This window comes from Erythrolamprus reginae, chromosome 2 (assembly GCF_031021105.1).
Source record: "Erythrolamprus reginae isolate rEryReg1 chromosome 2, rEryReg1.hap1, whole genome shotgun sequence".
NCBI classification, from domain to species: domain Eukaryota; kingdom Metazoa; phylum Chordata; class Lepidosauria; order Squamata; family Dipsadidae; genus Erythrolamprus; species Erythrolamprus reginae.
The window spans coordinates 225,490,349-225,516,090 of NC_091951.1; the positions used below are offsets into that span (position 1 = coordinate 225,490,349).

Below are 25,742 nucleotides of genomic sequence, written 5' to 3' on the forward strand. Positions count from 1 at the left end.
GGCTGAACGTGTGTGAAAGCATTTACCTCGAGAGATTTTAATGGAGGAAGAAAATCTTAATAGCTTAGGAAGCAAAGCCCCTAATGTCAGCAAACTAGTGGCTTTTGCCAAAAGAACTGTCAGAAATATGTGTTCCAAAAATTAGGGTAAGAAAAGTAATAATTGTCAGTTCTCAGTATATTTATACTTGCAGTACTGACACATTTTTATCAGTTTGGTTTGAAATTTGGAGGAAATGATAGAATTCATGAAGTAGATAATGGAAAACAAGTTTCAAATTATCAGCTCTGCTACTCCTTCGTCTGCATTATGAAATTTTAAGGACTATTAATGTTGAAGTTGTCCTTTGGCGGAGGCAACTCTGTCTCTAACAGCCCACTATAAATGATAAGTAGGTAAGGAAAGCAGTAAAGAAGCTGATCTCATTAATAAAGCAAGTAATAATAAAGGTCTGTGTTAGCAGGGGACCTGGGAAAAATTGCACGTTAGGTAATTCTGTGGCCTTGCAGAGGATTTCAGCTGCAAAACTCTTGTCTTTCTCCCCATGCGAATGGCAAGACCCAGTCAAATTTGGCGAACGGCCAAAGGCTAAGTATTTGGGGGCTTGGTTAGTATTTGGATGAGGCCAGGGAGCTGAAAAAGAAAGCAATGGTGACCCACCATTGATTTTCTGCCAGCAAAATTACATAGAAGGATCCATGTAGTCGTCCCAGGTTGAGCTTGCTGAAGCATGTCTTTACCTTTTTAATTCTTGGCTTTAGTTGGGCAAAATCAATTCCCAGAACACTGCTGGAGACATGAACCTCTGCCAAAAGCTTTGACAATCTTCTTTGGTGCCTTTTGCTACTCAGGACAGCAATAAAGGTTGGCATTTTCACATTTATTTTAATCTTTTCTAATCTGATTCTGCAAGAAGGCAATGGCAAGCCATTTTTGATATTGTTAACCGTAAAGCTACATAACATATGTCCATGACAGCATCCCATTTTTCAATGAGGAAATCTTTTAAAAGTCTTTTCAAAAAAATATGTGGTATTTCTATATAGCAGAATCTATTAATTAGACTACTTCTGGTTGTAGATAATTAGGAAGAAAAGAAACGTTACCAGCGGCAACGGATTGAAAGTCAAAATATTAGTTCCAATCTAATAGGAAAGATGAATTATTGATAATATAGTAGGAGCGATTATATCATTTTGTCTTCTGATGAAGTGAAGTGGAGCTCATGAAGGCTAATGCTAATTAATAAAATTTTAGTCAAAAAAAAATGCCACTGGATTTTTTCTGATTTTAAGTCACTTAGGAGTAAATCTACTGAAAATAATACTTTCAAGTAAATTTGCATGACTGAATTTATTCAGATATTTTAGGGGACTGTTTAAATAAGGAAATATTTGAACTGCAGAGGAATATACTTGTTTTTGATTAGCATTCTACATATATGTGTATGTTTATAAGTAATCATAATAAAATTCATCAATGTACATTTTCCAACTTGGCATTGTGTCGAAAAATTGAAGGGGAAGAGAGGAGAAGAAACTCTAGCAGGAGGTAAAAGAATAATAATTCAGTATATCCATAATTATTGTTATTACTCCTGTACTTTGCACCATCATCATCTTCATTACCTTTCTGCTAGTTATTCATTTTTATGATATGTGAAAATAAACATTGTCATTCCTATGGTAAGTTCTCCCATAAAACCCCATAATTAAAGGCAGACAGGGAACATTTCCTCTTCTTTATATTAAATGTTAATTAAAATGGTATGATATATAGTTTTAATGAGCTTGGTTTGTTGTTGTTGCCTTTTTTTAATCCTCAGACATTCAGCAGATTCTGAAAGATCAGGTGGGTGATAATTTATTTTTTTTAAAAACAGTTTGCGGGAGATGCTCCCAATAAAGTTAGGGTGAATATTAAAGAGTTAGAAATAAAATCTGGTAGAACTGAGATGGAACCAGGAGGAGAAAAACTCATCAGGGATGAAGTCTATAAGAGGTTTTGAACAAATCAGAACTGGGACCACTAAGGTGGATTGTGATGGAGCATAAACTTGATAGAGTCTATCAGATAGAATGTACTTTATTGTTATACTGCTTCAGAAGGGATTCCTGCCAGTTTGGACCATTTTTCTAGAAGCGGTAGTGGGAATTTTCTCCCGCTCGCCGAACCGACAGCAAAGGCCATCTGGACATGCCCCCTGACCCGATCCTCTGGCTTGAAATTCATCCACCGGAACAAAATTTATGTGAAAATAACCCTCTGCACATGCAAAAATCCTCCTGCGCATGTACCGACCATTGTAACTTGGAAGCGACAAAGGAACATGCACTTGTGGCATGATCCCAAACCGGTAGGGAAGGTACCATATTTTCTGGAGTATAAGAGGCATCGGAGTATAAAACGGACCTTAGTTTTGGGGGAGGAAAACAAGGGGAAAAAATTCTTCCTCTGCCTCCCAGCAATTCGACTCCCAGCAAACAGGAAACAATACAGATGATATTCACTATTTACAGTGTATTTCTGTGCATGTGTGCCTGACCCATAAATATAACAAAAATTGGAGAAATGTACATTATGGAAGTATATTAATGCCAGAACGTTTTCTTAAATGTAGTCACACTAAGTACTCCCAATTATTTAAATAGATCTACTCTTAATATGACTAAGTCAGGGTTTAACTCAGCTGCTTATCTTAATACTACAACAGGATACTGTTACATTTCAAATTAGACTTGTACAGATGCTGTTAAAATTTCTGGAACTATAGTTATTCTCTGCTATTTAAAAGAAGATACAATAGCACTGGGTCTCTTCAGATCAAGCATTTATTTTAAAAAGCTTCTTCATTTTGTTAAATTGTCTAGAACAATAATAAAACAGTCCTTTAAAAAAATAAATCTAATACTGTTATTTGAACACTCTATAGGTTTTTATAGTTATTGACTTACCTCCTTGCAGCAAACAACAAACAGCCAGTTTCAGCACAGCCTGATTAGCATAAGAAAATAAAAATCTGCCTCTACCTCCCAGCAATTTGCCTCCTCGCAGTTTTAGTTTCACTTTCAGTTTTAGCACAAGCAGCTTATAGTTTCAGACTGCAGGTATTGCCATACCCAATTGCCACCTGGCTGCAGCCTGAAATAGCTGATGGTCAGGAAGCCGATAATCAGTTGCTTGTGATAATCAGGCTCTGTGCTGTTTGCTGCAAGGAGGCAAATTGCTTGGAGGCAGAAACCAAACGGTACGGGTGGCTGGGCAGAATTACATTCGGTATATAAGACACACCCAAGTTTTCACTCTCTTTTAGAGAGGGGGGAAAGATGCATCTTATATTCCCAAAAATACAGTAAGTGGAATCAACCTCTTTGCTGGTTATCTAGTTAAAAAACAGTTCTGGATTTCCAAGACATGTAGATGCTCTAAAAGGTTTCAAACTAGCTTGAGTTTGAAACTAATATACATCATTCTCTTCTGTTCCCTTAAATTGGAATAAATATCCATGAATTGAATGGAACCTTGAGTGAGGAAAATAAATTCTACATACAACTCTCTTCCCTACCCATATTGTTCCCTGATCAGTGTGAACTAGAGTCCTTATGGTGCCATAGAGTTGCATTGCTCCTTCACCCAACCTAATCCAAATTGAACATATATTCTAGTAATTTCCATTTGCATAAAGGAAAATAGTGGCTCTTCTTAAAGAGGAAGGACCTTGATATGTGTGCTAGCACAATGTACCTTAACCTCAGCCATTTTAAGATAGGTAGACTCCAACTCTCAGAATTCACCTTATAGTGACTGAAGTTCAGAAATACTGTGGTAGAAGATGCTGTGCTTTGTGTTTATGAGAGCAGCTCAGGAAGCTAGAGAAACTGGTTTTGGGGCAGTGAGTTCTTAACATTTTGTTCATATAGACTAGTTGTGCTTGGGCCTGTGTAGTTTACTTTCATTCTTTCTTCTACAATGTAGCAATAACTTGGAGGTAGTTATAACTACATTCAGGGCTGCTGAGAGGATTAGTAAGTGAATAGAACAGAATAGAATTCTTTATTGGCCTAGTGTGATTGGACACACAACAAATTTGTCTTTGGTGACTATGCTCTCAGTGTACATAAATGAAAATATAGATTTGTCAAGAATCATGTGTTACAACATTTAATTATTGTCATGGGGTCGAATAAGCAATGAAGAAACAATCAATATTAATAAAAATCTTAGCAACAAGTTACAGTCATACAGTCCTAAGTGGGAAGAAATGAGTGATAGGAATAATGAGAAAAAACTAGTAGTAATAGTAGTGCAGACTTAGTAAATAGTTTGACAGTGTTGAGGGAATTATTTGTTTAGCAGAGTGATGGAGTTGGGGGAAAAACTGTTCTTGTGTCTAGTTGTCTTGGTGTGCAGTGCTCTGTAGCGACGTTTTGAGGGTAGGAGTTGAAACAATTTGTGTCCAGGATGTGAGGGGTCAGTAAATATTTTCCCCGCCCTCTTTTTGACTCGTGCAGTATACAGGTCCTCAATGGAAGTCAGTTTGGCAGCAATTGTTTTTTCTGCAGTTCTGATTATCCTCTGAAGTCTGTGTCGGTCCTGTTGGGTTGCAGAACCAAATCAGATAGTTATAGAGGTGCAGATAACAGACTCAATGATTCCTCTGTAGAATTGCACCTGCAGCTCCTTGGGCAGTTTGAGCTTCCTGAGTGCTTGAACAAGACTAACATGGGTCCCCTCATCTACATATAAATAAATTATGTCACACATGTCACATGCCTTGATGCTAAGTAGTCTACTTTATTATTGTATCGGAGAGACTAACCAATTCCTATTGTTTCTGATCAGATAAAGTGGGTGTGCTCTGAAGTCCTGTCATTCATGGAGTTACCTAATAGGACCCAGGAAACACACCTTCTTTGTCACCACTTGACCCTCTGAATAGCATCCCAACCCCAGATAAATATGGTCCCCACCCTGAATTTCTTTTAAAGGTCTCTGTAAACTTTCCTTGGATAGACTGATTGGCTCCCTTGTAAGATTTTATGAGTTTGTTTGTTACTGAATGCTTTCTTCTCAGATTCAGGCTGTTCTTTTAAAAACGTAGTAATGAGGTTGAATGATTTTAGGCATCACTGACTATAGGAAACATTGACCATAGCCTCACTCTCTCTTTTTGTAGTATGTGGCAATGTACAGCTCCATGCTGTCGCTAATTCATTTAAAGGGGCATCTTCTCCCTTGCATTTGTCTCTAAATTGTAATGCAGTTTGAGAGATAAAAGTGCAAGGAAGAAGATACTCCTTTAAATCCATCCTCTGCTTTTATAACATAAATAGTTATACATAAAAGAGGTTAAGCATAAAAGAGGAAATAGTTAGGGGAGAGTCAGGCACAGCCTCCCTTTAGCCTATTTTGCCAATATAGTTATCATTGTTTTTCACAGGTACAGGGGGTTTGAAAATCTCAGGCTATTTTCCCTGTTGCTGCTAGGAAATCCTTGGACTGTTGCCTCCTTTGCCCAGAAACACACCACACCCACACTTCTATATCACACTGTTATATGCAAAGTGGTGATGAGGAGGGATATTCAGGAAGGAACTTTATTTTCCCCTTGCCAGCTGTGCTTTATCCTTCTCCCTGCTTTAAAAGGATTTGATAGTTACAAAATCGTGGTGATAATCCAGTTATTTATTTATTTATTTATTTGTTTGTTTGTTTGTTGGTTGGTTGGTTGGTTTAATTTATTATTTCTAGGCTGCCCTTCTCCAATGGACTCGGCGTGGCCTAGAAATTATTCCCTTTTTACGTTAAAAAGGATTTAAAATAAATAAATAAATAAATAAGCAAACCAGGTTTTCCATCATTCCTGCTTTCCATTCTTGCCTTTCTTTCAGGGAATTCATGTGGCTAGCCCTCATGAGGCGCTATCAGTGAAGGGACCCTAATATCAGCCTTTCTCACAAATGGAAGGCACCAAAAAGCCTCCTCAGTGGAAAGAGGGAATAGGATGCCAGGAATCAATGCCAGGCTGCCTTCAGTTTAGCCTGAGCTCCTAATGGAGCCAGTGCCAGCTTCATTTCCTCATTTCAGGGCATTTGCTGGCACAGAGCTCACGAAGCTTTATGAATCGGGGCTGAGGTGTGGCCCTCAGCCCAGTAGATCCGCTCCCTTACTGACAGGTTCTGTTTTCCTTAACTGAAGTCAGCCTTGGCCTGGCATGCATGATTCCTCCTGATGTTGAGACTTGACATTCTTCAGCTATCCCCACACTTCCATTGATTCTAGACTGGAATTCTGCCATTGGACAATTTGAGTGGCATACAGCTAAGAAAAAGGTTGCTTTGTGCATTACAGACAAGAATGAAATCAAGTAAGTTCTCCCATATAAGTCTCCCAGGTGATTCTTTCTGAATGATGTTTTGTCATTTCAATGATATTTACCTGATGGCCCTTGGTCTGCGTACTGCATGCTAATAGAATAGAATAGTACAGTGATCCCTCGATTTTCGCGATCTCGATCTTCGCGAAACACTATATCGCGATTTTTATTTATTTATTTATTTATTACTTAGATTTGTATGCCGCCCCTCTCCGAAGACTCGATGATGTCACTCTCTTCCTTTCTCATCTTTCTTTCTCTCTCTCTTTCTCTATCTTGCTTCTTCCTCTCTCACACTCTCTTCCTCCCTCTCTCATCTCTTTCTTTCCTTCTCTCTCTTTCTCTATCTCTCCCCCTCTTGCTCTCGAGCGGCGGGTGGCGGTCGGGCGGGCGAGCGGCGGGCGGGCAGCAGCGAGGAGCCGAAGATCGGGTTTCTCCTTTGCGTGGGTGGCGGGGAAGACCCAGGGAAGGTTTCTTCGGCCGCCCAGCAGCTGATCTGCTCGACAGCGCCGCAGCAGCGAGGAGCCGAAGATCGGGGTTTCCCCTTTGCGTGGGCGGCGTGGAAACCCCGATCTTCGGCTCCTCGCTGCTGCGGCGCTGCCGAGCAGATCAGCTGCTGGGCGGCCGAAGAAACCTTCCCTGGGTCTTCCCCGCCGCCCATGCAAACCTCCACCATCTGCGCATGCGCGGCCATGAAAAAAAGGCGCGCATGCGCAGATGGTGTTTTTACTTCCGCACCACTATATCCTGAAAAATCGAGTATCGCGAGGGGTCTTGGAACGTAACCCTCGCGATACTTGAGGGATCACTGTATTCTTTATTGGCCAAGTGTGATTGGACACACAAGGAATTTGTCTAGGTGAATATGCTCTCAGCATACATGAAAGAGAAGGAGACATTGTCAAGAATCATGTGGTACAACACTTAATGATTGTCATAGGGGTCAACTAAGCATGAGTATGTGGACAGGGGCGGCATACAAATCTAATTAATAAATAAATAAAATAAATAAATGAAGAAACAATCAATATTAATAAAATCTTAGGATACAAGCAACAAGTTACAGTCATACAGTCCTAAGTGGGAGGAAAAGAATGATAGGAATAATGAGAAAAACTAGTAGAAATAGAAGTGCAGATTTATTTAAAAGTCTGACAGTGTTGAGGGAATTATTTGTTTAGTAGAGTGATGGCGTTCGGGGGGAAAAACTTTTCTTGTGTCTAGTTGTCTTGGTGTGCAGTGCTCTGAAGCAATGTTTTGAGGGTAGGAGTTGAGACAGTTTGTGTCCAGGATGTGAGGGGTCAGTAAATATTTTCCCTGCCCTCTTTTTGACTCGTGCAATATACAGGTCCTCAATGGAAGGCAGGTCGGCAGCAATTGTCTTTTCTGCAGTTCTGATTATCCTCTGAGTTCTGTGTCGGTCTTGTTGGGTTGCAGCAACAAACCAATAAGGTGCCTTTATTCCAAAGCTCTACAGATCTCTAAACCATAGGGAGTCTTTCAGTTGTGAGGCCTAGGCAGGAAAATACGTTAAACTAAATATGTTTCCTATGTATTCATTTAATTATCTATTTAGATCAATGTTCTTTTATTTTTCATACTTGGCATACTTTATGATGTGTGGACTTCAACTCCAAGAATGTCTTCACCAGTGCTAATTGAAACTGAGATGCAGGCCAGAGGCTGGAGAAAATCATTCTGTATTCTTTCCTTTGAATAAATGCAGCATCTTTTGTTCATAGAATTTGAATAAACCACAGTTGGCAACCAAGTTGTAGAACTCAAGTTATTTAGCTTCTTCCTTTTATTTATGGCCATTTATGGGGGGAAATTATAGGCTTAATGTTTTGATCATTCGGTGCTTCAGAATCTAACTTCACAATGACAATGTCTCATTATGCTCTGTTTTATTTTCTGCAGTTGAACATTGGAACAGAATATGTTGTTGTCCCCCATCCCCAACATACACCTCTCCTGATAAATAGGTCCTCTTACAGTTTTGTAAGAGTACAGGGCAACTCAGAGAATGGAGCACATCCAGGGGTGGGCTGCTGCCTGGATGTGGGGAACGCAGTGGGGTAGTGAAAATGGAGCTGCACCCCAGAGCACCCAATTTGCACCGAAAGATGTTGAAAGAAAATGCAGGGCATCCTGCACAAGCCACGCCCACAATGTAGTAGTAAAAGTGTTGGTAGCCCATCACTGAGCACATGCAAAATAAGTCAGACTAGGTAATACTTCCTATCTTACTGCCACTGAGAGACCTGGGTATATTGTATTTTTCTACTTGAATCTTGCAAACATTACACTTAACAATCCTGGAATGGATTTAGGCTGGTTCTTTCCTTCAGAGTCTGAAAGCGTGGAGCAAATTCTTCCCTATAATCGAGTTGGAAGGGACCTTGGAATTAATCTAGTCCAACCCTTTGCTCAAGCAGAAAAACCCTCTACTAGCGCTGGCTCACCTTTTCTGGACCAAGTGCCCAAAGTAAGCCTCTGGGGGCATGAATGCGTATGTGTGCCCCAACCTCCCTTGCACACCCCCGATCCCCACCCATGAACATTCCCTCCCCACATACACCCCAGCCCCCTGTACATCCATGTGTGGCTTCTTGCATGTTCCTCCCCATGCATGCATATGCTCCCCAGCACGCCCCCTGCCCCCTATGCATGCAAACACACACCCTGCATGCACGGCAGAGGCCTGAAGACCAGCCAACCAGTGAGAGGTGCATGTGCAGTGTGGCTGAACTGGGACGACAGCTCACGTGCCTACAGAGAGGGCACTGCATTCCATCTGTGGCACGTGCATCAGGGCTATACCATTTCATACAAATGGCTGTCCGATCTCTTCTTAAAAACCCTCAGTGTTGGAGCACCCACAGCTTCCCGAGGCAAGTCTTTGAGTAATTGTTCTAATTTCCAGGAAAATTTATCTTTAGATCTAGGTTGGTTCTGTCCTTGATTAGTTTCCATCCATTGCTTCTTATCTGCCTTCAGGTGTTTTGGGGTATAGGTTTCTATCATATAAGGTTTTTTAACCTTAAGGGGATGGTTGTATTGATTCGGGATTATTGTGACTGATCCTCCTGGGCTGTCACAAAGATGCAAGGGAGTAGGTTGCAAATAAACAGCTCTAAACATTCTGATACAATTGGGGGTTTTTTGGGTGGTGGTGGTTGTCTTTTGACATTATTATGATCTGAGAGTGAGCTTATTTGATCATCTAATACTCTTCTTTAATAAAGGAAGAAGAAAAGTGTAATGATGCCTGTATAAATTGGCTGGCTATATAAATTGGCTGTATAAATACTGTAATAATAATAGTGTCCTAGCTAATATGGTATCTCCAAATGTGTTTTCTCAGTGGGATTCCTTGTTTTGCTAATGGTGATGATGGTTATATAGAGTAGACTTTAGTTTTAAGAAAATAGAACTTGAAGGACATGGACTTTTCATCTTGAGAAGATTGAGGGAATGTAATGGTACTCTCCAAATATTTCAACAGATATGGAAACTCAAGATCTGTTCTTTCTAATCCCAGCATTCAAGATAAACTACTTTAAACCACAAGAAACAACCTTGTAACTTATTTTTTTTTTAATCTTAATTGTAACAGGAATTTACAGCAGAACCAATTACCAGAGAGATATGTTCAAGTTTAGTCCAGACAATCATCTCTCAAATGTGAGTTCAGTGAAACCTCGGCTAGTGAATGCCTTTGATAGTGAATATTTCAGATAACAATCCAAAATTTCGTTAAAAATTTGCACCGCGTACCGAACAAAAATTCAGATACCGAACAGCCACGTCCATTCACCTTCACTTCCACCCTCTCTCTTTACCTTTTGCCTCCTCTGGCTGACTTCCCAGTGACTGGCTGGAGGCACTGGGTGTTCTGGGGATGGCTACTCAAAGGCCCCTCAGCCGGGCCGGGGCTACGAAACGTGAAAGGGAACATTACCGAAGAGTAAGAAGGGGGAGGAGTGAGAGACAATGTGTGTGGTGGGGAGAGGGATCAATTTTCCCCATAAGAAATAAAGGAAATATAGTGAGTCAATAGGGATGGGAACCAATTAAATCTATTTCCTTTATTTCTTATGGGGAAAATTGTTTCGGATACCAAACATTTCTGGTAATGACCAACATTCCAGAATGGATTGTGGTCGTTAGCTGAGGTTCCACTGTACTTTGGATTCCACATTGAACAAGGGATGGAAACAATGGCCTAATTGTTATAGTCCATGGTTTATAATTTTCACTTTTAATTGATTTTTCCCTCTTTCTGGGCTATATCTGGTAAGGCTGAAATATAGTTTTAAGGGTAGAGAGCAATAGCAATAGCATTTAGACTTACATACCAGTTTACAGTGCTTTTACAGCCCTCTCTAAGAAGTTTACAGAGTCAGCATATTGCCCCCTACAATCTGATTCCTCACTTTACTCACCTTGAATAAAGGCTGAGTCAACCTTGAGCTGATGAGATTTGAACTGCAGCTAGCGGTCACCTGAAGTAGCCTGCAGTACTACACTATAATCACTGCACCACCTCAGCTCTTTTTGGGAAAGATTGGAGAGAAACCTTTTATGAGTTTTCTTCAGAATCAATGGGTTCTTCACAATAATGTTACCAACCCAATTAAAAAACAAATTTGGATCTTATTCTGAATGCCACCCCAAAATATTTTCCCTTTCTGGGTGTTAATAGTAATTTCTGCCCAGCTGCTTATGCATTCTGTATCATGATGATGCTAAAGTAGTGAAGAGTTTTAGCTTTGACCAGATTTAATGTTTTGCTTTCAGCAATGTTAGTTGGTATACACTAGAAAATTGCATATAAGCAGCACCTTTGATCTTATAAAAAGAGGAACACTGACTCAGTAGAACATGCATTGCTTCTTTTATACAGAAATATGATCTATTTATGCTGCATCTGTTATTGGGAAATTGCTAAATTGATCTCCTGCTGGTAAGCTAGCTGAAACCTTTATAAATTCTATAAGTCAACTCTTGGAGGTGCATTCATCGGCTAAGAAATATGTTTAATTTTTAGCAAGGTAAGATCTATTACAGTTAGTAGAGATAGAATTAAGAGAAGCTTAATACAACTGGTAGATTTCAGGTTTTAAATATTTACTGAAGGCTTAGAATAAAAGGGAGAACTCAAGCATAATTCTGCTTCCAATATCTATCTATCTATCTATCTATCTATCTATCTATCTATCTATCTATCTATCTATCTATCTATCTATATTATTATTATTATTATTATTATTATTATTATTATTATTATTATTATTATTATTATAGTTATATTCCTTATCAGATTTGTATGCTCTTCTCCAAAGACTCAGGGCGTATAAAAGCCAAATATTACTGACTCATCACAAAATCTCCAGAACTGTAAAGCTTACAAACTTGTATGTTCCTCTTGGCTTCAAGGTGCTCACTAAGAAAGGATTTTTTGAAACGACTCTCAGATCATTAGTATTTCTTATACAGTATTATATTAACATGCTCTGATGCTAAGATGTTAGACATTCTACTTCCACTTCCCACCTGAAAAGAACTCTGTTCCAACTGCCAGTTGCTTTATATTAACATGCTCTGATGCTAAGGGGTTACACATTTTACATACATTTTCAAGCTTTAAGTGTCAATGTATCAAGCCCAATCACATACATAGTTTCATAGTGAAGCATGGGTATCCAGCTATTAGTTTTACATATGTATGAAATGCTATTTCTGTAGCTTGTAATGGAATGGCTGTAATGAAATAAATAATGCTAAACTCAAATTTCCTAAAGTAAAAAGTGAATAACAACTGTAATATAGATAACATTTCTGTACAATAAGACAAGCAAAAATGCTCATGGATTTCAACACTTTAGATGTAAACACAAATTAAGTTTTTAAAACTGAGAGTATTTTTTCCTTGACAGATATAAATCAGCAATTGAGAATGCCTCAACCATCTACACTTATTTTTAAAATTAATGATGAGCTTAAATAGGTTCCATGTCATTTTTTAAAGTTTAAACTTAAAGTGTGCACATAAATATATATTCAGGATTTGCACTAAATCTGGACGTTAGTACTCGATGCAATATTCATTTTCTTTAGCTCAACATGTACTGTAGATTTGAACCAAAATGTAAATGCTGATGTTTCTTTTTCTTAGGATATGCATCTTATTAAATAACTATCGCATACTTAAAGTTTGCTCTATGACTGAGTTACCCAAAATCTACGGATAGACAACTCTTTATCATTATTGTAACTGAGACTAACTAAACACCAACCTTCTGAGAAAATAAAAGAAAGTAAAGTACAATTAGAGTTGTGTTGTAAAATGAAGCATCAGAGAAGTTTCAGATAATGTATCTATTGGCATAGGTTTGAAATGTATCTGTGATATGTAGCTGGCTGTATTGCTTCAACTTTCATTAATTTTGAGTTGAGTTACATTGACATTTTGCATTTGCTAGTTTGTGGCTGATTTGTTGCTTTTGAAAAAATCCCTGTGGAGCTGTGTGAAGAAAAATAAAAACAGTAAATTAAAAAGAATTTTTTTAAAAAAATTCATTCCTGAAGGCATTCCATGGTGTTATTACCCAATTAGTAACTAAGTCTTTGTACTCCGATATCCTGTAAAAAGAAAAAGAACAATACAAATTTCAGAAATAACTATTCTAAAATAACACTGCCCCCTTTAAACTTAGAAAATCTAAATTAAAAAGCAGGCAACATGGAATAGACCTTCTGGGATAAATTCTTTCTTTTTCCAAATGAGTGGCCTATATTGACATACTGGTCTATGGGTGTTATGGGCAAACTAATATTGCCCTCTTTAATAAAAGGCATAATAAAAATGGCAGGGCTTTGATTGGAGATAACTTGTTATAGATGATATCTACTTTTGTTTTTTGGAACTTTTTTCATTGCCTTAAGATTAAAGATAATAATTTTCCTAGTTTAGAAAGTCAAGAGATGATGATGATGATGATGATGATGATGATGACGACAATGATAATGACAAGAGAGATGAAAATATATTTCTATGTGAGTTATAATATATAATATTCCGAACTGGTTACCTTTTGTTCTTTCTTGCTACAGGATCTGGGAATCTCCACTCCTCCTGGCTGCAAAAGAAAATAATATCTCAGCCATCCAGAAGCTGATAGTGAGCCATTCCTGTGACCTTCATGAACGAGGTAGTGGTCCAACCTATTTATCATGGCCCTATTACTTATTAAGAGAAAGCACCATTTGAGGAGCAAGAAAGAGGTGGTAGTTGAAATGTAGTTGATTGACATATGCAAGGACAGCTCCAGATCCTGAAAGGAGCAAGGATGCCTAAATGCCTTGAATTTCCTTGTGGGGGAAAAAAATCCCATCATGAATCCATAAGGCACATTGCATGGCCCATCTTATTTATCATCTGTCAGAAGAGAGACCACATACAAGAGATCCCAGGAATATTCAGCATTCTGTCTGTTGTGACCTATACACACAATTGCCATAGATGTGGCTATGTCTAGAGCAGTGTTTCCCAACCTTGGCAACTTGAAGATATTTGGACTTCAACTCCCAGAATTCCCCAGCCTGGCTGGGGAATTCTGGGAGTTGAAGTCCAATATCTTCAAGTTGCCAAGGTTGGGAAACACTGCTCTAGAGGGACCATCCCTAGATCATTGCAATGTCATCACAGCTTCTTTTTCTTTCACACTCTTTGTAGGTGCTGTTGGGGAGACAGCTCTTCATGTAGCTGCCTTGCACAATAACTTAGAAGCTGCTCAGCTCTTGATCAATGCAGCTCCAGAACTTGTGAATGAACCTGTGACCTCTGAGCTGTATGCTGGTAATTATTATGATTATTGGATTTATGTCTCATGCTTTGAATAAAATATCAATGAAGAAAGCATCAGTTATTGTAAACATAATTAGTCACCTTCTGGCTCACAATCAGAGGGGGGAAAAAATAATCCCAGAATATATTTATGGAAACGCTATTGAAATGGGTCTTTTCATGATACCTGGCTAAAGAAAAAGAGATAATAAGTTAAATAGGGTAATGGCAAGATGTTCCATAATTTTTCTGCAATTACCAGTCAGGCCCATTTCCAAGTCTTCAGATGATAATGGGGCATGGTGGACCTTTCCAGTAGGGTTACCGTATGGAAGCTAATTTTCCGATGAGAACAATGCACTTCGATGCATATTTTATTTAGCATACGAATGGTGTATCAGTTAAAAAGAGTCACTATAGATTAATCCCAGACAACCATTTATTCTACAACAGACTGTGAGAATATAACCATTTCAGTCCAATTTCTCTCTACTGCCGAGAAACAGTAAAATGTTGGATATGTTTCAGGATATTGATTTTAAACATATAATTTGGCTAATAACTTGCCATATTAACTGTGAAATATGAAGTAAGATCATATTTGAGAACCTGATAGGTGCATGGTAAGCTAATGTTTTGTTGTGAGCCTCCCCGAGTCTGCGGAGAGGGGTGGCATACAAATCTAAATAATAAAAAAATTAAAAAATAATAAATAATGTTTTACTTGATCCATAAACAATTTGAAATATGACATCAACAATGAAGTACTCAAATTTTTAAATGACACCAAATACTAAATACCAATACCAAATAGGAACAAAAAGGAATTGAATAAATTAAATTATGTGAATGGACAACAAAGTGGCTCATTGTAACTGATTGCAATCTAAGTTTCATACTGACAGAATTTTCAGGTCTGGAGGAAATATTTGTGATTCTAGTGGAAATACATTTTCTTGCAAATTTGATGAAAATGCTAAGAATCCCCAGGGTAAAAATAAACAGAAGAAGACTAATTCCATCTCAGAGATTATTACTGAAAGGAATAAAAAGCATAACTGCTGATATCATAATATAAATGGACGTAAGGCATTAAATATTCAAAATGGATTAATATTCTCATGTAGGGAGCTTGTGGTAAGATCTGTATCAAGAACCTCGCAGTTCAGCCATTTTGCCACTGCCTCATACTAGACCCCTGAGAAATATCTTCTAAGAAATTCAAGATGGAATATTAAGCAGCACATTAAACATTAAAACTCTTGAATGAGAACCTGGGTATTCATTTTTAACGGCAATTAACTTTGCAATTGCATTAATAATTAAATCCACCCTCCAAACTAACACTGAATCAAATTCAATTCCCTTCTGCATTTAACCCTGATGAACTTCTTTGAAAATGCATGAGGCTGATATAAACTATAAGTGATTTAAAATATGTGTTTATGTTGTTCATGAGATACTAATCCATAAGCTACATCGATCATATAATGAGCTCTCAAGGAGGCTGATCATGGTTTCCAGAGGAAAAAAACAGTTTCTGTCCCTTACACTATCTTAAGATTTAACAGCATTATCATAACTTTTTGCTTCACGGAATATAGGCGTCCTCTTTGTGTTGTGATCCCTAAGAGGAAGCTACTAAGAAGTAGATAGCGCAATCTGAATTAAAGGAGAGTACAGTCCCTGTATTCATGATGGACCAAACTAAATTTTCTATGGTCCAGAACCCAATGTTTTGGCTAGAGTGCAGGCAATTATTTCAGCCCTACTCTTTACTTTGCACATTCAGCCAGCCAATATTTACCTTGGTGTAAGCCTACTACTTCTTGTTGCAGAGATTTTTTTTTTTGTAGGTGCCAGCTTTTTTTAGGGGTTTGTATGTAGGGAGGGGGGGTATAGATTTAATAAAACAGACAGGAAAAGTCTGCTCAGGAATTCAATTTTCATAAGAAAAACTGAGCTCTATTATTAGTTAAGATCAGTGGCTAATAGCTCTTCTTAATCCAAACAGTGATTCAGTTCAAAAAATCTGAGTTGAAAAAGACTGATGATAACCTTTCATGACTATCTGGAGCCAGAGGCCATGATAATCTGATGAAATAGTTCATGTAAATGCATGACTATGCATGCTTATGTATACATATACATACATATACCTGTCCACACACAAATGCCCAGATGTGGAGTTTCAAGATGCTACAAGGATTTTCTTTTTTTTCTTTTTTTAAATTAATGTTGTGTATTATAGGGGAGACAGCACTTCATATAGCTGTGGTAAACAAAAACCTAGGCCTGGTGAAAGCTTTGCTTGAGAAGGGAGCAGACGTAAATGGACCTCGTGCTACTGGATATGTTTTCAGGAGAAGAAGTGACAGTCTCTTCTATTTTGGTATGTCAAACAACTTCTGTTTGAATAATCTTCAATTTGCATATGTAGAGGAAACACTGTGGTAAGGAGGAATGTTTTGTCCCTTGCACCAACCCAGCAGTGGTTTCCTCCTGGTTCGGACCAGATCGCCTGAACCATTAGCAAACTGCTGGTGATGTGAAAATGATGTCACAGATCTGGTTCTGTCTGTGCCGGTCCATGCGTGCCGCCATCTTTTTTTTTTTTCCCCAGCAACTTTTTCAGTGTTTGAATTTGTATTTGTCTTTATTAGATTTGTATGCCACCCATCTCCGCAGACTCAGGGCGACTAACAGCAATAAAAAGACAACGTAAACAAATCTAATATTAAAAAACTAAAAACCCCAATTTAAGAGATCAGTCATACATACAGTCATACCATACATAAATTTTATAAGCCTAGGGGAAGGGAATATTTCAATTCCCCCATGCCTGACAACAGAGGTGGGTTTTTAAGGCAAGGAGGGTGGGGGCACTAGGAGAATGTCTTCTCCTAGTGCTGTGCTTTGAAAAAAAGCCCTCCTGCCTGCCCCAGGGTTAATACTGACCTTTATTTCTTCACCTGAAGGACAGCTGATCAGCTCCTCAGCTGTCTTTTGGGATGAAACCACCTTCTGAGCATGCAGGAAGTAAATTCGTATGAGGGGACATGTGTGTGCATGCGATTTGAGCGAGAAACATGTGCGAGAAACATCGTGATGCAAACTGGTGGCGAAGGTAAGTGGAACCCCACCCCTGGCACCCAGTGAAGGGCTACCAAAATGTTTACTACCACGCCATGGGCGTGGCTTATGTAGGATGGCCTGCATTTTCTTTCAACCTCTTTCAGTGCAATTTGGGTGTTCTGGGGTGGAGCTCCATTTTCGCTACTCCACTGTGTCATCCCCCCCCCCCCCGTTCAGGCAGTAGCCCACCCCTGCCTGCACCCATCTCTTTCTGAGACGGAAGGTGCTCTCCTCAGAAACCTAGCAGTCCTCTCGACTATCATCCCTCTGTAAACTAAAAGTCTACATGCTTAACTTGCAACTGGTGGGTCAGGAGGATTGGTTTGAGGGGCAAAGATAAATGGAAAATTGTTCAGTGCTATAATAATAATAAGGATTCGATCTATGACACCTGATCTGGGATGGGCAGCATTTTTATCTCCTCCTTTTCAGAACTCAGTCCTCAGTTGAGGAGCAAGAAGTCAACAACCAACCAAAAGAGATCAGATATAAAGAAGGACAAAACTGTTGTGGTAGCCTTTTCAAAATAGCTTTGTAGAAAAAAAGAATCTAAGAATATTTTTTCATTCCCACTTAATTAATTGCATCAGCTGCCTATTTGCATCTAACTGCCCAGATCAATACTAAGAATTGTCTTAACATTTGAAACAATAGTAACAGTGAGATTCAGAATTTTTTTTTATGCCTAGAGATATTTGTGCGACTAAAAGCTTTACTCTTGTTTTATTTTTGGTTCTTGTTGTTTTTGTTTCTATGGGATGTATTGTTTATTGTTATAATCCTAATGGCTGTTTTATTTATTAGATTTGTATATTTATTTATTTATTAGATTTGTATGCTGCCCCCCTCTGTAGACTCGGGGCGGCTCACAACAATAATAAAACAATGTATAACAAATCTAATATTTAAGTAACTAATTAGTTTTAACTTTAGCATGGATATTTCTATTTTTATTGATGTAGCCTAAACCTTGTAGAAGTTTGTAGTATCTTTTCTTCTCATAGTACTCTATAATTTTACAATCACTGCCTATTTTTGAAAACAATCTATTTGGAGACAGCTGACAAACTGCATTATTTCAATAGTTTTTGCAATGCTTGTTTCAAGTAGGCTGATACTATTCTGTTCCCACTGAAGAGATTAAAGGAAAGATGTCATAATGAATTCATGATTGAGGTAAGAGTTAGTCAGGACTAGGGAAGCATCGGCACCCGTTTCTGAAATGGCTTTTGTTAGCTTTGCTCAAGGAGCTATAGTTAAGAAAAGGGAAGCATGCTGAAGAGCTCTTAATGGAGAATTCACAATCCTGCTACCAACTCCTAGCCTATTTAGAGGAAGGCACATTGGTTTGAACGTGGTACAAACAAGGAGGAATTCTCATCAAGAATTAATCTGATCTGCTATGTGAACAAGAATAGCACCTTTCATGCTACCTATCGTGTTTTCCCAAACATAAGTCCTGTCTTATATATTTTTTGAACCCTGAAATAAGCACTTGGCCTTATTGCCAGGCACTCAAAACCCTGATTGGGCTTATTATCAGGGGATGTCTTGTTTAGAAGGAAACAGGATAAATCTTCTTTTTTTCAAAGGATGTTTTAAAAGTTATTTATTTTGAGAGAAAATATGATTTTAAAAATCTATTGAAGGTATGGCTAGCTAAATAGCTTGAAACAGTTCTATACTAGTCTCCCTTCATTTTCATTATCAGCAAAAATATGTTACACGTATGTACACACGCACACATACACACAAACACATACATATATACTTCGTTCAAAAAAGTGCAAAGTCCAGGACACGCCTGAAAATGATGAGTGTGATCAGTGAAACGTCGCAAAAACACTCTTGATACACGGGAAGAACCCCGAAAACACCAAATACATCTCTATACCCGTGAAAATCTATGAAGACATACTTACATACATACACACACGTTTGTTTAAGTCCATAGAACAAGAACTACAAGTGTAATCAGATGTAAGTTGACCTAACATTAAGTTGTGTGTCCATGTGCCATTACCTCTTACTTTCCCTAAGGACATCATGTTCTTCAGTTGAATTCCTCTACAATTCAGATAAATGGATCTCTTTTAGCTATTAGCAAGCTGTTCCACCTCTGGTTTCCTCTGGTATTTTGATATAGAGACTCTTTTTTTTTTAAAGCAGCAACTAAATACCCAGCCAACAGAAATCCAGATTTCCCACTTGGCTGCAGTGGAGCTGAAGATTGGCCATGCTATGCTTAGGGAGGCCTCTGATTACCTGTTTCAGACCATAATTAAGCTATGCTTAATAGATCAATTTTCAAGCATTTTGGTAATGACTCCTCATTAATCTTCACTGTGAGTAAATTGTAACACTCCAGAATGAGAGTGTGAATAGAAGGCGGATATCTCCAGATTCTGCCATCCTATGCCTCCACAATTCTGTTGGGAAATGTGGATTCTCAGAAGTTATTTGGATTAGTTTAATGACAGTGGAGACTAGAGTAAAGGGAATCTTTCTCAACTAAGTGGTATAATAATAAAAAGATACCGGTACAGTGGTAAGGAAAAATACACATGTTATCATAATATATGTATATGTAGGGCATATATACAGTATGTGTACATAAGGTGTTGTGGTTAGCTCTGGCCCGGCTCCTGCCCCAAGGAATGTGGAGGTGGAGGTGGGGGAAACATCCACATACCGCAGGCCTGTTTTGCTCCCAATGGAATCTGCCGACGAAGCCTCCTCTGACCAAGGAAGCGTGAGTGACAGGGAAGAGGGGAGTGTGGCAGACAGCCCAGGAGGAGATCAATCATCTGTATCATCCTTGGATTCTGAACAAGAATTAATGACACATCCACGCATGCATAGAGTGATGCATAGGAGACAACAACTGAAGGATTATTACAAGAGAAAATGAGGCCACCTGTGGTTGGGTGGGGCTGCTGTAATTAGTGCTACAGATAAAAGTGCAACCTGGTGTTTTAGCCTCATGGCAGTTTGTCTGATTCATTGTTTCGTCAAGATCGTGGTTTTTGTGCTGTTCAGGATTGTGTGTGGACTCTCTGGACTTTAGAATTGGACTCTATTTCCCAGTTATTGGGTGAGCAATTGGATTGCATTTAACCTGTGCCTTGTGTGTACCAGAAAATCCCTTTGACATTTAAAAAAGGAGCTGTTTCTGTTTTTCTGTTTATAAAAACTTTTGGGGTTTTCCTTTTATCGTGTGGTGTGTGTCTTCCTGGACTAATTACCCTGTAATTACGGGCGGTTGAAACACGCCGGCAGAACAATAAGGTTTATATGTATATGTTCATACTATTTTCATCTTGGATATGTATGTATATATATACCGTATTTTTCGCTCCATAAGACGCAGTTTTTTTCCTCCCAAAGTAGGATGAAAAATCAGCCTCGTCTTATGGAGCGAAGATGCAGGCAGGGAGGGGGGGGAGGCTGCGAATTCGGAAGCGCCATCCCGCCGGCTGGCTGGCTAGCTGCTGCCTGGCCCGCCGTTCCCCGTAAGCTACGCCCGTGAGCAGGCGTGCACCCCCAAATACACCCGAGCGCCCTTTTCCACGGGCGCGTGCTCCCCATCCCCCTGCCAGCCCGCGGGGAGGTGGGCGGGGGCGGGGAGGTGTGGCAATAGGAGTAAAGGGAGCCGCGGCCGCCCCTGCCTCCCCACGGTGCCTGGCTTCTCCACGCTGCCCTATTGCCCGCCCGATCCGCCTCCTCTGCCATCTCCTGCGTTGGGGCGCGATCTGCCTCCTCTCCTCCGCTGCCTCCTCCTGCCTTGGGGCGCAATCTGCCCCCTCTCCAACGTCGCTGCCTTCTGCCTTGGGGCGCGATTCGCCCCCTCTCCTCCTCCGCCGCCGTCTTCTGCCTTGGGGCGCGATTCGCCCCCTCTCCTCCTCCGCCGCCCCCTGCCTTGGGTGAGCAATCCGGGAGTCCGGGACAGGGTGGCTTTACGCCATGAAGAGAAAACGGCCGACTTTTCCCTGCTGCCGGAGCCGTTTCCTCTTCATGGCGCAAAGCCACACAGTCCCGGACTCCGGGATTGCTCGCCCAAGGCAGGAAGCGGCGGAGGAGGAGAGGGGGCGGATCGCGCCCCAAGGCAGAAGGCGGCGGCGGCGGAGGAGAGGGGGCGAATCGCGCCCCAAGGCAGAAGGCAGCCATCTGCCCAGACAGAAAGGAAACAAGAGAGAGAAAGTGAGAAGAAGAGAGAGAAAGAGGGGGAGAGAGAGAGAAAGAGAGAGGGGGGGAGAGAGAAAGAGGGAGAGGGAGAAAGAGAGTGGGAGAGGGGGGAGAGATAGCAAGAGAGGGAGAGAGAGAGAGGGAGAGGGGGGAGAGATAGCAAGAGAGAGAGAGAAAGAGAGAGGGAAAGGGGGAGAGAGGGGGGAGAGAAAGAGAGAGGGAGGGAGAGAGAGGAGATAAAGAAAGAGGAGAGAGAGAAAGGAAGAGAAAGAAAGAAAGAGGGATAGAAAGAGAGAGAGAGTGAGAGATGCTCAGTGAGCCTTTCTTTGAAGTTGCCTTTCTTTCTTTCTTTCTTTCTTTCTTTCTTTCTTTCCTTCTTTCTTTTGCTCTCTTGCTCTCTTGCTCTTTCATTCTTTTTTCTTTCTCTTGCTTTCTTTCTCTCCTTCCTTCCCTCATTCCATTTCTTTCATTCCCCCTCTCTATTTTTATTTCTCTTTCATTTTCTTTCTTTCTCTCTTTCTTGCTTTCTTTCTTGCTCTTTTTCTTTCTCTCTTTTACCTTCCCTTCCTCTATTTCTTCTTTTCTTTCTCCTTCCTACCTTCTTCCCTCCCTCCCTTCAGTCCTTCCTCTCTTACTCTCCCCTTTCATAAGTTTCCTTGCTTCCTTCCTCTGTTCCTGTCCCTTCCCCCTTTCTTTCTTTCTTTCCTTCCTTCCTTCCTTCCTTTCCTCCCTCCATTTCTTGCTTTCCTTTTCCTTCCTCCCTTCTTCCCTCCCTCACTCCCTTCTTTCACTCCTTCCTCTCTTCCTCTCCCCTTTTTGGCTCAAAATATTTTTTTTCTATTTTTCTCCTCTAAAATCTAGGTGCGTCTTATCAGCAGGTGCGTCTTATAGAGCGAAAAATACGGTGTGTATATATATATATATATATATATATATATATATATATATATATATATATATATATATATATATATATATTTATTTATAGATATTTTAATCTTAAACACTGAACAAGAACAATCTTCTTTTTTTCCCTTTGTTCCTTTCTCAGGGGAACACATTTTGTCGTTTGCAGCATGTGCTGGGAGTGAAGCCATTGTCCAGTTGCTGATCGAAAATGGCGCTAAGATTCGAGTGCAGGATTCCCTAGGTACACCTTCCTTAAGGGCTCTGCACATATGTTAAGAGCATGCATGTGGGAAGAGAAGATGTTTTATGCAACTCTTCCCTTGAGTAAGGCAAACTCCTTCTCTTATCTCCTGCCATTAATATTACAGTGCAGATATAGACAGATACTTCCAAATCAATTGCACAGCTCTGTTACAGTGATCCTTCTTGTATGCCCATCAATGCCCCTTTCTGATCTATAGAGCAGGGATGTCAAACTCAGGGCCCATAGGCCAGATCTAGGATGCTTAGATCTTGTCCGCAGGGCCACACTGGAAATGGTGAAGGACTGGCCCGCGGTGTCTGTGCCAGTGAAAATGGAGCTTGGGAGGGTGGCACATAGCCCTCTCAGGCTCTGTTTTTGACAGCAACAGCCTCCTGTAACCCTCTGCCAGTTAAAATGGAGCTCAGGAGGGCCGCATGCAACCGTCTCTCATTTTGGCCATGCAGGGGCCCCTTGAGCTCCATTTTGACACTAGAGGGCTGCAGGAGACCATCATAGCCAAAAATGGAGCTCAGGAGCCCACTTTTGCTGGCAGAGCTCTCGGGCCACCACAGGCACCCCCAATATGAATGATGTCAAACTGGCCATGCCCATCCTGGCCCCTGGGTTCAACCCTGATGTGGCCCTCAATGAAACCGAGTTATAGACGGATCAGGAAGGTTGGGGGAGTGGATTGGCTTCAGGCTGCATTATTTTGTCCTCCCTCCAAAAAATATTCATATAACTTTTGCTGGACATGGAAAATCATCATGTCAGTTGCAGTGGGTGGGGGCATGAGATTGTTATATGCGTATGCTGGAAGAAATGCAGGTGGTCTAAACTAGCTATAAGAACCAAGCTCAAAAGAATCACCTTGTTCAGCAATTATCATTTCAGAATGCATGCAAGGATTTAAATACTGTATATAATGTGTTTGAAGATCCTTTTCTGCATTTATTTTATTAAATTTATATGCCGCCCAATTCCAAAGGACTCCAGGCGGCTTGACAGAAGAATAAAACATCCAAAACATTAAAACAATTTAAAACCCATACATATCATTCCATGGCCGTATCTCGTCGAGTACAACCGTGATGTCAACGGCCCCAGACCTGGTGGAAAAGCCATGTCTTAACAGCATTTCGGAAGGTCAATAAGGTAGGGGCAGTCCTGACCCCTTGGGGTAACTGGTTCCAGACATCCGGGGCAGTCACAGAGAAGACCCGCCCCACGGGCCCACCAGCTGACCCTGTGGAGGAGACCAACCCTATGGGATCTCACCAGTTGCTGGGAGTTGTGTGGCAGAAGGCAATCTCAAAAATAACCTGTCCCTAAGCCATGTAGGGCTTTAAAGATAATGGCCAATGCCTTGAATTGTGCCCGGAGACCAATAGGGAGCCAATGCAGCTTGTGGAGAATTGGTACAATATGGGTGTACCTAGATTCACCCACAATGGGTTGCGCAGCTGCATTCTGGACCAGTTGTCGTCTCTGAGCACTTTTCGAGGGTAGTCCCATGTAGAGTGCGTTGCAATAATCTAAGTGTGAGGGGACAAGGGCATGATTGACTGCGCAGTGTGCCTCTCGATCCAAGTAAGTTCATAGTTGGTACACAAGATGCACTTGTGCAAAGGTCCCTGAAGGGAGATGCTGCATAAATATTTCATAATATAACGATACATTCTCCACTGGTTATCCAGAATGATACAAACTGGTTATTGTTTGATTGGCTTTGTTGAGAAGTTGGCCTAGAATCTCTTAATTTAAAAAATGTAAAAGTCTGTTCCAAATCACTCCTTTTCCTGTTAAGCCAAAAAAAAAGTTTGAAGGGTTTGAACAGGGATCAATTATTTATCGATTTTTCCTTAAAATACAAAGATGACCCTAATTTCTGTTTCTGCTTAATTTCTGATAGGTAATTCAGTCTTCCACATCTTAACCCTCCAGCCTAACAAGGCATCTGCATGTCAAATATACGATCTTCTCCTTTGCTATGACAAGAAAGAGAAGGGTCTGGGGGACCCCGATGCGGTCTTCAACTATGAGGGACTCACCCCTTTTAAGCTGGCTGGGGTAGAGGGCAACACTGTGGTGAGTAAAGTGGTTTCTTTACAGTTTATTTCTACTGGGCTGTTTCACAAAATTAAAAAAGCAAACAATATTTTATATTAAAAGACAACATTTATTTGAGAGAAAAACATAATTGTCTTCCATATCACCCTCAGTTTAAAGAACAGTAGAATGTGCAGAGCAGAAAAACTACAGGACACAGACAATCCTTCCAATAGTCAGGCTAGTTAAATATAGGGAAACATTTCTTTCTTTCTTTCTTTCTTTCTTTCTTTCTTTCTTTCTTTCTTTCTTTTCTTTCTTTCTTTTCATTATTTTATTTATTTATTTATTTATTTACTTACTTATTTACTTATTTACTCACTCACTCACTCACTCACTCACTCACTCACTCACTCACTCACTTACTCACTTACTTACTTACTTACTTACTTACTTACTGATTGATTGGATTTGTATGCCGCCCCTCTCTGTAGACTCGGGGTGGCTAACAACAGTAATAAAAACAGCATATAAACAAGCCAATATTAAAAGAGTTAAAAACCCTTATTATAAAACCAAACATACATACAGACATACCATGCATAAAATTGTAAAGGCCTAGGGGGAAAGAGTATCTCAGTTCCCCCATGCCTGGCGGCAGAGGTGGGTTTTAAGAAGCTTACGAAATGCAAGGAGGGTGGGGGCAATTCTAATCTCTGGGGGGAGTTGGTTCCAGAGAGCTGGGGCCGTCACAGAGAAGGCTCTTCCCCTGGGTCCCGCCAAGCGACATTGTTTAGTTGACGGGACCCGAAGACCCACTCTGTGGGACCTAACTGGTCGCTGGGATTCGTGCAGCAGAAGGCGGTCCCTGAGATAATCTGGTCCGGTGCCATGAAGGGCTTTATAGGTCATAACCAACACTTTGAATTGTGACCGGAAACTGATCGGCAACCAGTGCAGACTGCGGAGTGTTGGTGTAACATGGGCATATT

General features: G+C 40.3%; 1 protein-coding gene across 2 annotated transcripts in view; it reads left to right on the forward strand.

The window, feature by feature from the left end:
• LOC139162082 (transient receptor potential cation channel subfamily V member 6-like) overlaps positions 1–25,742 on the forward strand; it is a 135,254-nt gene that overhangs the window by 64,653 nt on the left and 44,859 nt on the right. For both annotated transcript variants that reach the window (XM_070742106.1, XM_070742107.1), the window contains exons 2-6: positions 13,496–13,593; positions 14,118–14,240; positions 16,480–16,620; positions 22,600–22,698; positions 24,614–24,789. In XM_070742106.1, the coding sequence (XP_070598207.1) occupies positions 13,496–13,593; positions 14,118–14,240; positions 16,480–16,620; positions 22,600–22,698; positions 24,614–24,789 (637 nt within the window). The remainder of the gene's footprint in view (positions 1–13,495; positions 13,594–14,117; positions 14,241–16,479; positions 16,621–22,599; positions 22,699–24,613; positions 24,790–25,742) is intronic.